This window comes from Meles meles, chromosome 10 (assembly GCF_922984935.1).
Source record: "Meles meles chromosome 10, mMelMel3.1 paternal haplotype, whole genome shotgun sequence".
NCBI classification, from domain to species: Eukaryota; Metazoa; Chordata; class Mammalia; order Carnivora; family Mustelidae; genus Meles; species Meles meles.
In genome coordinates this window covers 7,111,312-7,124,276 of record NC_060075.1, presented here as the reverse complement: position 1 = coordinate 7,124,276, position 12,965 = coordinate 7,111,312, and the positions used below count along the sequence as shown (strand labels likewise).

Below are 12,965 nucleotides of genomic sequence, written 5' to 3'. Positions count from 1 at the left end.
GCTGTTGGGCAATTATGCTTCAGTTAAAAATAAATGTCATGTTTATTATATTTAAGCTTTTAGAAATACAAGAGTTTTTTAAATGCACTGCATGATAACTAAAGCACGCTTTGCCATGGGTCAGAATTACCTGCTTTCATGTCTTGGATTTTGTGTCTTTTTCTCTTTCACGGGAACGTGTACTTGAGTGCCAGTGAGCAAGAGATTGACCTTGAGCCTTGTCATTGTCCGTTCACCTTATAAACTTAAACCAAATGCTACACACGTGGGTATCTTGGGTAAAATATAATAAAAACTGGGGTAATTGAAATATAGTTCCTCTTTGTTTCTAGTGGAATTGGGACTGAATGAAGACGATGCGTTTGCCAAGGGCCCTACGCTGACAGTGTATAAAGAGTCCTTTGAATCTCAGTTTTTGGCTGACACGGAGAGATTCTATACCAGGGAGAGCACAGAATTCTTGCAGCAGAACCCAGTTACTGAGTATATGAAGAAGGTAAGTTAACGGTGGCGCGTGCAGTGACCGAAGTGAGAACAGTCCCCGCCGCTCCGGTGAGCTCTCCTTTCGCACGTAGGTAGCTCCCACACGGGTCATCTCTCAGGCCCTGTTGTCCTGTAGCGTCCAGGCAGGTGCCGGTGCTTCTCCCGGAGCCCCGAGCAGCTTTTATAAATTCATCTGAGCATCATGGCTTCGTGTTCTCTGCTGCTCTGAGGAGGGAAACAGCCGCGTGACTTCTGGGCCCTGAGCAGGCCCCCAGCACGTCTGCGTGTGTCTAGTGAGAGCCACAGTCCTGTGTCAGTGAGAAAAGACATGTTCAAGAAACAACTATTAACTAGATTTGCAAATATTTTTTAAGATTTTATTTATTTATTAATTTGTCAGAGAGAGCGAGAGATCACAAGTAGGCAGAGAGGCAGGCAGAGGCAGAGAGAGAAGCAGGCTCCCTGCCGAGCAAGGAGCCCGATGTAGGACTCCATCCCAGGACCCTGAGATCATGACCTGAGCCAAAAGCAGCAGCTTAACCGACTGAGCCACCCAGGTGTCCCAAGATTTGCAAATTTTAGATGTTTGCTTTTTCACATCTGGAATACTCTCCAACGATCTCCAGTACAGCTTTCGAGTTCCTAGTGGAGGAGGTCCTTCTGAGACAACAGAATCTGAGACAGATCAGAACTTCTGTGCTCAGTGATTGCGGTGAAGTTCTAGTGTTCGTGGTTCTTGGGTTCTCTTTCTCGGGAAGACAGGTATCCTGCACTTGTCACCGTGAGGAGGGACCTAGGTGAGGAACCAGCAAACCCATTCCGTCAAGGGTCAGGCAGCAGATAGCTTGGCCTTCGCGCTCACTCCCTGGTCGCTGCTGCAGCCGTTGGGCTCTGCCGTGAAAAGAGCAGCCGTGACAGCTTCTGCACAGGCCAGTGTCGCCGTGGTCCAGTGAAATTTTACCGCCAGGCAGGGTTTGGCCTGTAGGCTGTCGTTTGCTGCCCCCTGTCCGAGATGTGCGGCATCTCCAGGAGGCGGAGCTCACGGTGCCTGATCTCTGCTCTGCCCTTGATTCCCTCCCCGCGGGAGCGAAGGGCAGGCGTGCACAGCCACGTGGTCTGCGTGCTGAGATGGAAAGTTGGCGGGCAGCTCAGTGGGAGCACCGGCCAGCCTCCCCGAGCGCGGGAGTCCCTCCCCGGTTGTGTGTGGTGCTCTGGCTGCGTTTTCCCATCGGGGAGCCTGCTTGTAAGTGGGCCTTAGGAGTTGGAAGTTGGAAGTCCTTGACAAACAACTTTCTGCGTTCTCAAAGCCGAACAAAAGTACAAGTCCTCAGAAGTCTTACACTTGGAAATAGGAGTGATCCTTTGTGTAATGTCTGTGGGTTAAATGCCTGAAGTTTGGGAACGTAAGTGCCTGTTACTTCCTGGGTTAGCTCAGCCGCGCGGTTTTCGGGACCCCGTCTCCACTTGAGCTCTGCGGCATGTGGGGGGCCCTTCGGAGGGAGGACTTTTGTCGGGGCTGCAGCCGCAAGAGCACACGAGCCCGTGTCTGTGGGTCCTCAGTTTCCGGTGTCTGCGTGAGGCCGGGGCTACACAAGCCCTCCCATAGCAGGCACATCGCGTTTTCAGTCAGGCCCGGAACCAAAGGCAGCTTGAGGAGCAAGGATTTCTGGTGGTCTGGATGTTTCCAGCCCAGTGTGACCCAGCCTTCCTCTGTCCTGGTGCTCTCACAGGGGCCTCCTTTCCTGCCGGGTTCACGGTTTGGCCCAAATCCAGTCGGATCTTGCCCAGCATGACTTCTGTCCCCTTCTGGAAGTCCATAATGCGGATAATCTGTGAGCACAGAATTGGAAGTTAACCCTGTGTACAGTTCTCCTGGCTCTAGCTTTGGCTGTGAGTCTAGTTTTAATTCCCTGCTCCTCATTTACTGGGAAGTTGACCTTAACCCTCTGATCCTCCATTTCCTCGTCTGTAAAATGGGAATGATAATGTGTAATGTATACAGTTGGTGCTGGGCAAAGAGCAGGCGTGTTCGAAGTGTTGGGTACTGGCGCACGTGACTCACAGCCTCCAGCAGAAGGCTGAGAAAGTGCAAACCACAGGTTAGAAGGGGACACATTTGATAAAGACTTGAGGAGGAATTGTATTTATATTAAACATCGCCAGGAAGTGAAATAGAAAACTCAAGAACGGAATGGAGCTAAAGCATGAGACTTTGAGAAGTAGCCTTTAGCTGCCACTTTGGGCTTGATGTGCAAATTCCATGGGGGTCTGTGTCCCTTTTCTGGGACGTCCAGGAGTATTTTAGTGGAAACATTTGGGAATCTTTGGCTTCTCTGCGGTAGGGATGGCTTTGCCCATCCTGCTGTCTTCTGTGATTGAGGCTAACGTGAGCTACAAAAGGTTAGTTAACTCTTCTAGGTTATAATGTCTCACACACACAAACTTTAAAAAATAAAATACACAGTACTTCACTAATTTGCTTACTTTTTTTAAATCTGTTTTTCGTTTTGTTTTCACTGGGAACCAATCCTAATAGAATGAATAGGGGCAGTTCTTAATTGCTTGATTTTCTTGAGTCATTCTGAATTTGATTTGATCCTGGTGTTCTCAGATAATTATCTGACAGTGATGATCGAGAGCCTGCTTGACCGAGAATCCACAAAGAGTCCGAATGGCTGTCCTTCCCCAAACCTGCTGCAACCCCTCGTGCCTTGGCTCCATTGTATATAAAATAAGCTGTTACTGAGGTCCCGCCGTTCTTCAGGGTTTGTGTGATCGCGGAGGTACCAGCGTACTCCTCCCTCCCCACCTGGCCCCGCAGGAAGGGTCCTGCGGTAGAATGCTGCGACCCTCAGTGCTCCAGGGGCTGGAAAGCCACTGCCCCCAGCAGTGACACCGGAGCCTTACCTTTCATGTGGGAAAGGGTGAAGGTCTGTTGTAGAGAAAGCAAAGGTTATGACAAGGTCTATTGTAGAGAAAGCAAAGGTTATGACAAGGTCTGTTGTAGAGAAAGCTAAGGTTATGACAAGGTCTGTTGTAGAGAAAGCAAAGGTTATGACAAGGTCTGTTGTAGAGAAAACTAAGGTTATGACAAGGTCTGTTGTAGAGAAAGCTAAGGTTATGACAGTTGGGTTTTTGCTGTCCACGGGGATCGTGTATAACTTCAAGCAGGAAAAGTGGTGCTTTGGGGTCTGCAGTCCTGTGCTGTATCAGCTCGAACTCGTGAGGTAGCAGGCTTAGGGAAGTTTTAGATCTGAAGCAGTACGTGCTTAACTTAGTACTTCTGTCTTAAAGCACATAAAGATCTCCTATTGTTGGGACACCTGGTGGCTCAGTGGGTTAAGCCTCTGCCTTCAGCTCAGGTCATGATCTCAGGGTCCTGGGATCAAGTCCCGCATGGGGCTCCCATTTCTATGGGGAGCCTGCTTCTCCCTTTGACCCTCTCCCCTCTCATGTTCTCTCTCTCTCTCTCTCCCCTCTCTCTCAAATAAATAAATTTTTATTTAATAAATATATATCTTTTTAGAAAATAAAACCAAATTGGAATAAATCTATAGGGTTTTTTTAAACAACCTGCCCCCCCCGCACACTTATTTATTACATTAACACATTTTATATTTACTTATTTTACTGGTTAATAGTATTCCATTAGCCAAATATGCTGTACTTCTGTTAACTCCTACCAGAAACTTTAGGTTGTTTTTATATTTTTTCCATTATAAATTCCTTTCACATTTTTTATTGGGCAGTGCTTACTGATTTTTCAGAGATCATTCTATATTAAGGACATTGGCATTTTGATGTATACTAGAGACAATTCCCGAGTTTATTTTGTTGTTCACATTTTACTATTTGGAATGCATAATAAGGTTCTAACTTCTGTTGTTTAAGTAATTGTCCCATCGTTAGTAATTCTTGACAGCATAAAGCCTGCCTGTATTTTTCTTTCTTTCTTGGCTCTTGAGTGTTTATTCTTCTAGTTGAATTTTTCTAGGTTTCTCCAAAATTATACCAAATTGAAAATCATTTCAGAAAGCACAGCAGTTTTATAATACCAGATAGTTTTCCTCTTTTATTCAGATCCCCTGCATAACTTGAGATTATCATTGAAATACTGTCGTTGCTTTGATAATTTAGTGGTGCCTTAGTAACACTTCATGAAACGCACCTATCTGTGCTACTTTGTAAATATACAGACTTCTTATTTTGCTCTATTAAACGCTATCTTTGTTTTCCTCTCTTCCTTGAAGGGAGTTAAAAGAACTTGAGATGCATGAATAATCCAAAAGTTATAGGGGCATGTTCTCAACGATTGGCAAGAGAAGGCCATAATATTTTCATGTGGTCATTTCAGGGAACATATTCATGTGACTCTTGACTTCAAGTAGCTTTCAGTCAGAAGCAGGGGTTCTGAACATGGTGTCCTTTTTTTTTTTTTTTTAGATATTGTTTATTTATTTGACAGAGATCCCAAGTAGGCGGGGGGGGGGGGGGGGATGCAGGCTCCCCGCTGAGCAGAGAGCCCGATGCGGGGCTCGATCCCAGGACCCTAAGATCATGACCTGAGCCGAAGGCAGAGGCTTAACTCGCTGAGCCACCCAGGCGCCCCTGAACATGATGTCTTCGCATAAGGGAGGATCCATAGGTTTCTCAGAGAGTGGAATAAGGATAGTACCCCCAAAAGGTGAAATGCCACATAAAGCGGACATAAACACATTTGAACTGCTAACAATGATAAACTTGACAAGTCATTTAAAAGCTGCTGGAGGGGGGGCACCTGGGCGGCTCAGTCTTTAAGCGTCTGCCTTCGACTCAGGTCATGATCCCAGGGTCCTTGGATCGAGTCCCCAGTCGGGCTCCCTGCTCAGCGGGAAGCCTGCTTCTCCCTCTCCCACTCCCCCTGCTTGTATTCCCTGTCTTGCTATCTATCTCCCTCTCTGTGGCAAATAAATAAAATCTTAAAAAAAAAAAAAACTGGAAGTAGAAATATCTTGCAGAGAAAATTGTGACCACTTAAATATGGCTGGCGTTCACACAGAATCAAAGGACCCCTTCCCTTTTCTCTTCATTTATTAGAGCAGGGGTGTGAGTTGAACTTGCATCCCGTAACAGTTCTTTAAAAGGAATCCAGACCATTCACTTGAACGAATCCCCGCAGGCAGAGGCCCGTCTGCTCGAGGAACAGCGGAGAGTCCAGGTCTACCTGCATGAGAGCACGCAGGACGAACTCGCGAGGAAGTGTGAGCAGGTGCTCATCGAGAAACACTTGGAAATTTTCCACACGGAATTCCAGAATTTACTGGATGCTGACAAAAATGAAGGTGAGCCGCTCAAACTCTAGACGTCGGTGCATGTCTCTCGTGATCTGCAGTGTTGAAGCTGCTTGAAATTCTAGACTCAGCGCTCCCAGCATGAGCAGCATCGTTTCTTAGAAGATGAGTGTGTGTGCACCTTGTCGCGTATGGGCGTCAGACCTCTGCAGAGGGTTTTGGAGATGACTTTGAGGGAAGAATATCTTTTCGGTTCAGTTTGGAATATAACGTGTTCCATACACTTTAGTGGTAAATGATACTGCCTCTAATTTTGTTCTTGCGGATTTTTATTTGGAAAATCCTTCCAAGATGTGAAGTCTTGTAAAAGACTTTTGTAGAAGTCTTTTGTCTTCCCTTTAGGTTTTGCTGGGATATGTTAGGAGCGCAACAAAAGATGGATGTTGGAATTCAAAAGTTTTCTCTTTGGTCTTCATAAATTAACCATATGCCGTACATACATTAAATGAAGAATTTGGGGTCCCTTTTGTGACTCATTTGTTTGTAGTGTTGAGATGGATATTCATAAATACTCCTTAAATTTATTCATTTTTTAAAACAAATATTTGAGCGCCTATTATATATCGAGCATAAATAGTATCTCAACCTTGAGAATTTTAGGAAACATCAGATAGACTTCCTGATACATTTTTTTCTCTGTTTTGTTGCTGGTTTCTCATAGTAAAGGGAAAAGTAGACTTCTACAATAACAACTTCGTTGTTACTTTCAGCTTAATATATATACACTAAATACAAAATACTTGGCTATAATTCAGACATTTTTTATTTGGATGTAAAAACACCGCTGTTTTGTTTTGAGGTATCTGTCATCACAGTATAAATACATACGTGGGGGATGGCCGTGCGAAGTTTGTTTCCGTGCATAAAGGTGGCGTCTTCTTCTTTCAGATTTGGGTCGCATGTATAATCTTGTATCTAGAATCCAGGATGGCCTAGGAGAATTGAAAAAACTTCTAGAGACACACATTCATAATCAGGGTCTTGCAGCCATTGAAAAGTGTGGAGAAGCTGCTTTAAATGTAAGTACTATTTAATTGGAATTCAGTCCGGCCTAACGTTTCCACACAGGAACTTCCAACGTCATGTGCCTCCATTTACGAATCCAAGTGGTAAGAATTCACTAGAAATCTAGTAGGGAACCTTGTCTTGGCTTTTTAAAGTAGAAGGTTCAGAGACGTTTTTAGTAAATTCCTCTATGAACTGTTCTCTGGCACCTTTTAGGCTTTAAGGATGTCATTTCTTGATATTTTTTTTTCCCTTCATTTCTTCTCACAATTACGTGCCTTACATCAGAAGAGAGAAGACTCTTCCGTAGAAAGGACAGGCTGCGGCCTCCCAGACACAGGGCTCTGGCGCCTCTGGGCCGCAGGCTGCACCTGCTGGGGACTCTGATCCGAGGACTGCCCTTCCCTTGAAGGTCACAGGGCTGTTTGCCCTGGGAAGGCCCTGAAGTGTGTTGTACTCCTCCTGACCCCCACCTCCCCAGGAAGTCCAGGGAATACTCCTGCTAGTGTGGGAATACCTACGATATAGGGAGTACCTCGTGTTCCTAAAAGATGGGTGAATTATCTTCAGTTCTGTCCCTGTTGCACACTTTAATTTTGGTAGTGTTTGGGAGAACTAATCAAGCTTCTAGAAGACGGTTGGCCCTTATGTCTGAATCAGAAAACTTTGTAGTTCTGATTTTTATTGTGTTTAATGTTAATTTTATTTTTGACAGTACTGTATTTTTTTTTCCATACCATCTTTTTTTTTTTTTTTTTTTTTTTTGACAACACTGTCTTTAATACATCTTTTAAAATCATTTCCTTGTTAAAACTTGGGAAGATTTCTTTCTATGGGTTGCTGCTTCCCTTTTGACACAACTGTGAATTACTAATGGGGTGAATGTAAACCACTTCTTTCAGGTCGATAAAGTAATTAATTTTGCACTTCCAAGATGGAAGGAACCTGGCTTCGTGGGCGTTGAGAAAGAGATTCCAGGTTTCAGTGTGAGCTGGAGTGTGAAGTCCCGGCGCCAGGAGTCGCTGGGTTGGGACCATGGCGCTGTTGTTACCCTGGCCTGGTTGAGTGTGGCCCCCGACAGCCCGTCTGGGTTCAAAGCCCCGCTCCTTTGTGTGACCTTGCCACTAATTTGCTTTTCCTGGCTCTGTCACTTGGGTTTTTTTTAACAGAAAATGTCGGTGACCACCTCATAGGGTTTTTGTGACCAAGTGATACATGAAATATGCTTATTAATCTGATGCGTACGTGCTAAGTGCTCAGATGTGATGACAGTTTTCCTTTTAAAAACCTATTTAAAAATCATCCTTAGGGGCGCCTGGGTGGCTCAGTGGGTTAAGCCACTGCCTTCGGCTCAGGTCATGATCTCGGGGTCCTGGGATCGAGTCCCGCATTGGGCTCTCTGCTCAGCAGGGAGCCTGCTTCCCTCTCTCTCTCTCTACCTGCCTCTCTATCTACTTGTGATCTCTCTCTGTAAAATAAATAAAATCTTTAAAAAAAAAAAAATCATCCTTACATTCTGATGGCTTTTCCTCTTTCCACACTTAGTGTTCCTTTTCGAGGAGCCTGACACACGCGTGCACACGATTCAGGGAGGGCCGACTTTTCAGTAATGTAAGGTGTTTTCACAGGAGCTAATTCGAAACTCAGCTTAGCCACATGAGCAGCAGAGCCAAGTAAATGATTTCTTCTCCTTGAAATGATCTAAGTGGTGAGTCCGCTATCGCATCAGACACGGCTTGGGGCGGCAGCTGCAGGAAGCAGAGCTCACTTTTCTGTGCGGCCGGCTGCGCACCATCTCCGTGCTGGGAGCGGGCCTCGGGGTCCGTGGCCTAGACGAATGCACGTAGATTGTTTTCATGGGAATGCTGGGGTGTTACTTCTAATGTCCATCTTTTCCAAAGCAAAGTAAGGTCCTAGATGGAGAAATAAATCGCACTGTAATTCTCAAGTCCTGCTGTTTTCTCTTTCTCTTGGATGCAGTCACCTGACTTGGTGAATCTTAAATCTGACCTTACTTTTCCATGGCCAGTTAAAGCAGAAGTTTAGTTTCTAAGTAAAATTATTTCTGAGTAAAATTATAGGTGGAACCTTCATCTGTCAGCAGTATGCAGCACAAAGAGACCATCAGCAGTTATATTTTACTGGAAATTGAACTTTTTCAGTAATCCTTTTATTATTTAAATGTAAGCCAGTGATTCCCATGGGTTTAAACACTGAAACGAGGTTTTCCCTCAGGAAGAGTAATCTGTATAGCTTAATAAACTCATATGGCATCTGCCTTGACTTTCAAAAGTTAGACATTTCTTTTGTTTATACATTATTGATCATAAATAATATTAATTATAATTTCCTCTATTAAAGACATTTTTGTATTGAACTCATGAAACTGATTTGCCAAGTTGTGAAGAAAAATGTTTTGGGGGGAAGTAAATACTTATTTCTATTTTCTGCAAGAGTTTTTCCTGAATTTCCATCTTATTTAAAGTCTCAGTTGACTCATAGTTTGCAGTGTGCTAAGTGATCGTGAGTTTCTTACACCACCGTCCCGGCCTGGATTATGCCTTTACTCACCAGTGACGGGAGCCCACGAAACTTGAGGAAGTTCAAGAAAGAGCACGTGTACCCAGTGCTTACTAGCTTGACACACAGTAGGTGCTTAAATACTTACTGTAGGAAAGAATAAATAAGGCTGCTTAAAATATGAATAATTTTAGTAGGTATTTTTACCATGAATGTGGCAAATGGAAAAGATATATTGTAACCCAAGCCATGATGGCTTTCTAAAGCCCACTCATGCTGGAGGAAAAGCAGCAGAGGAAAGAGGCTGTTATCCTTAATTTAAAAAAATACCATTATTATATATAATTTTAAGTGGGGCTTAATGACTCTGAGAAGACAATTTTTTTAAAGTTTGACCATTTTTGCCCAGTTGAGTTGGATCATAGCATATGAAAATCATTTGCAGTGAGCATATTTAATGTCATAGAAAGCACTGTTCAAGTGCTTCTTTAAGGACCAGAGTTTTCTCATTTAGTCCTATGATTCTTTTTATAGCAAGCAAAACAGGTGAAGTGTCCACAGATAGAGAAATGATTTTACTTAGAAGCCGGACTTCTCTTTAACTGGCCTTGAAAAGGTATTGTTTGGAAAGCTAGATCTGCTACCGATTGGTTTGGCCTAGACTGAAATAATTACAGGCTTCAAACTTGTAATGTGATTCAAAACAATATTTTATGTATTGGTACCCTCAAAACCTAGCGGAGCATTTTCCTAAGGCATTTTTTTCATAGTTAAAAATAAACTTTTTTCGTAGTTAAAAATAAATTTTGAAAATGAAAGGCTGTTCCTGAATAACTGGCCCGAGGCAGATGTCCCCTGCCCTAAGCGAGAACCGTGGTCCTCGTGCAGCGGCGCTGGAAGGGAGCCCCTAGCACACAGGCCGTTCCCGGGAGCGCTTGGGGCTCCTCGGAGGACAGAGACCATCAGGCCGCAGGGCCGAAGCAGACCCGGGTGGGGCCATATTACCCCCATGCCAGGCAGGGTCCCGGGGGAAGATCTCTCCAGCCTTTATAGGTCCTCACCACTGAGGACACGCGTGCTCTGCTGATGTGCCGAGTCCTGGGTAACGGCGCAGGAGCAGCTGACATCGCCCCGGGTACCAGTAGGACTTTGGGAACCTTGTACAGAAGATACTCAAGGATGGGATTCATAACTGGTTTAGAGCCGAACAAAGAACCAGATAAAGCATCTTAAATAGGCCGGTTTGTTGTATAGGAAGCTTCCAAGGCACGGCTTCTGGCCTGGAAGGGGTCGGGCACGCAGACATGGCCCGAGTGAGTCAGGGGAGGGAACTCGCCGAGTTCGTCTAGGCCCCATGACTTCGCTCTCCAGATGCTCTTCCCGCTCTCCTTTCCCTTCCTGTTCGTCCCGCACGGGGCCTGGCCCTGGCCCTGCCATCTCTCAGAAATAGTACTGAATGCTCGGATCACCGTACTCCACATTCTTCATCCTTGTCTTAAGCAAAGCGAAATAAAGCCTCTTCTCTATGATAGTGTATCAAATCTACAACATTCTGGTAAGTCAGAATCCCCTTCTGATTTACCCCCGCTCTCATGAGCTTTGTCTTCCCCCCAGATCACTTCCCTCTTCGCGCTCAGGCTCTTCCCTTCGCCCACAGCATGGGCCTGCCTGCTTTCTGCTCACTCTGTCCTGCTTGGAAGGCCAGCTCGGATCCTCCCTTCTAAAAAGAACTTTCCACTCTCTCTTCAAGCCCTAAGTGACTCCCCCTGCCCCCCCTCCCCCCCCCCCCCCGTCCTGTACCTCTGTGGCATTTATAAAAGTCTCTCCTGGGCCTGCCTCTATTTGTGGGTCACCTCTGTGTCCCCGCCACTGCTGTCGACTAATCCCTGGGGAGTACGGCTGAGCTCGCTGTAGTCCGTGCTCCTCATGGTTTTAGTGCTGGCGTCTTGTGCTCCAAGTATCCCTTGATAATGATGCCATCATAATGACGGCGGAGAGGAGGCGTCCTCAGCCGCGTGGCCAGACTCCCCTTTATGGTTTCATCCCGTTTCTCTGTCTCTGCATCGTCTCCATCACCCACTCACCTTTCCGTGACTCTGCCTTGTTGTAACTTCCTACTTGTCTCTGCTGCGTCCCTTTTTTGTTCCTGTGTTAAACACCTATTTATCTTTCAAAACCCAGCTCAAATGCCATTTCTTCCGCGAGCCTTTCCCTGTCACCCCTTTGAAATAGTAGCATGTTGGACTGTGGGACATTGACACTACTTTATATTTTAGATATCTGTGGAAATGTCTTTTACAGGAATGGCTTTATCCCCTTCATACCTTCAGAATTCAGCACAGCGCTTCGAATAGAGTGTCACCCCACTTAGCTTCAGTTGTACTCGTGGTTGTTGCCAGCGGGACTCGAGGCTGCTAACACAATGCAGAAAAGACAACGGGATATGAGAGAGAGAGAAGCAGAATCGGGAGAGGAAACAGCTCAGAGCTGAGATAGACAGTGCTCACGTTCCATGCTGTGGAGTCTGCCAGCCTGGTCGAGACGGTCACGAACGGGCCTGCAGTTCTTTGCTCTCAGTGCGGAGAGCTTACCGGTAAAGGCAGTCGGGACTGTGAAGTACAGTCCGCTCCTGGACCCCCCGGGACCATCAAGGATAAGCTGTAGCTCAGGAGAATTACTTTATTAGCACGCAGAGCTGAGAATGCTGTCCGCAGCAGCCCACCCGAGAGAAGACACCAGTAACGTGGACAGTCGTCAACCTTACACTTAAAAGTAAACGTGATACCAAGTCCTTGGATGGCTTTATAGTTTCCCTTGATGGTAGCTTCTAGCAAAATACAGTTCAGGAAAAGAGTCAATACAGACGTGTGCGTACTTAACTGACGAGTGTTTGAGGATACGGTGGGTTCCATGTTGAATTTTTCCTTACACGTGATTTCACAGCAATCTGGGTGCCGTAGTACTTCCCAACAAAGAGGGCTTCACATAAGTCAGAAGAGAATATTTCATTACTGTCTGTCCTTAGGGCAGAAATGGCGACAGATAAGCGCAGGGTCCTCTTTGAAAGCATGTCTTGATTTAGTAACGTCAGTCCGATTGGGGCTCAACTGTCACCCAGCAAGAGTGGCCTCGCAGATTCTTGGACGGCCAGCAGGGCCATTGGTCACACAGTGGGGGTGTAGGGCTGCAGAGATGGATGGGGGAGCGAAGTCGTGAAGGTTTATTTGCAGCTCAGAGAGAGATCGTCTCCTTGAGACGGAAGGAGGCATTTTCAGGAGCAGCCCAGGGCTCCGGCTCCAGGAATGACGGTGCCTGTAAAAGGGAGCGCTTGAAATGAAGAATGATCTAGGCAGAGATGAAATCAGGAAGCTCTGGCAGCGTGTTTTTCCATGCAAGACTAAGGGGTGATGAATCTAGAACCTCATCAGAATTAGGAAAAAGCCCTGTGTTGGGATTGAGAAGTTGAGTTGGAAGTAATTGTAGGAACCCACTTGTTTGGATGAACTTGGCACCAGAACGAACAGAGGAACACGGTGCAAGGTTTGGGTTTCGTTCAGCCAGCCAGGATTCCCCTTCTCTTCTGGAGTAAAATGTTCCAGTCACGTGGTCCCGACTCGACCATTCAGT

The 12,965-nt window shown here is 45.7% G+C and overlaps 1 protein-coding gene across 2 annotated transcripts in view; it reads left to right on the top strand.

Moving 5' to 3' along the window:
* Positions 1 to 12,965, top strand: part of CUL1 (cullin 1) — a 103,520-nt gene that overhangs the window by 71,381 nt on the left and 19,174 nt on the right. For both annotated transcript variants that reach the window (XM_046020287.1, XM_046020286.1), the window contains exons 7-9: positions 333 to 496; positions 5,642 to 5,804; positions 6,702 to 6,832. In XM_046020287.1, the coding sequence (XP_045876243.1) occupies positions 333 to 496; positions 5,642 to 5,804; positions 6,702 to 6,832 (458 nt within the window). The remainder of the gene's footprint in view (positions 1 to 332; positions 497 to 5,641; positions 5,805 to 6,701; positions 6,833 to 12,965) is intronic.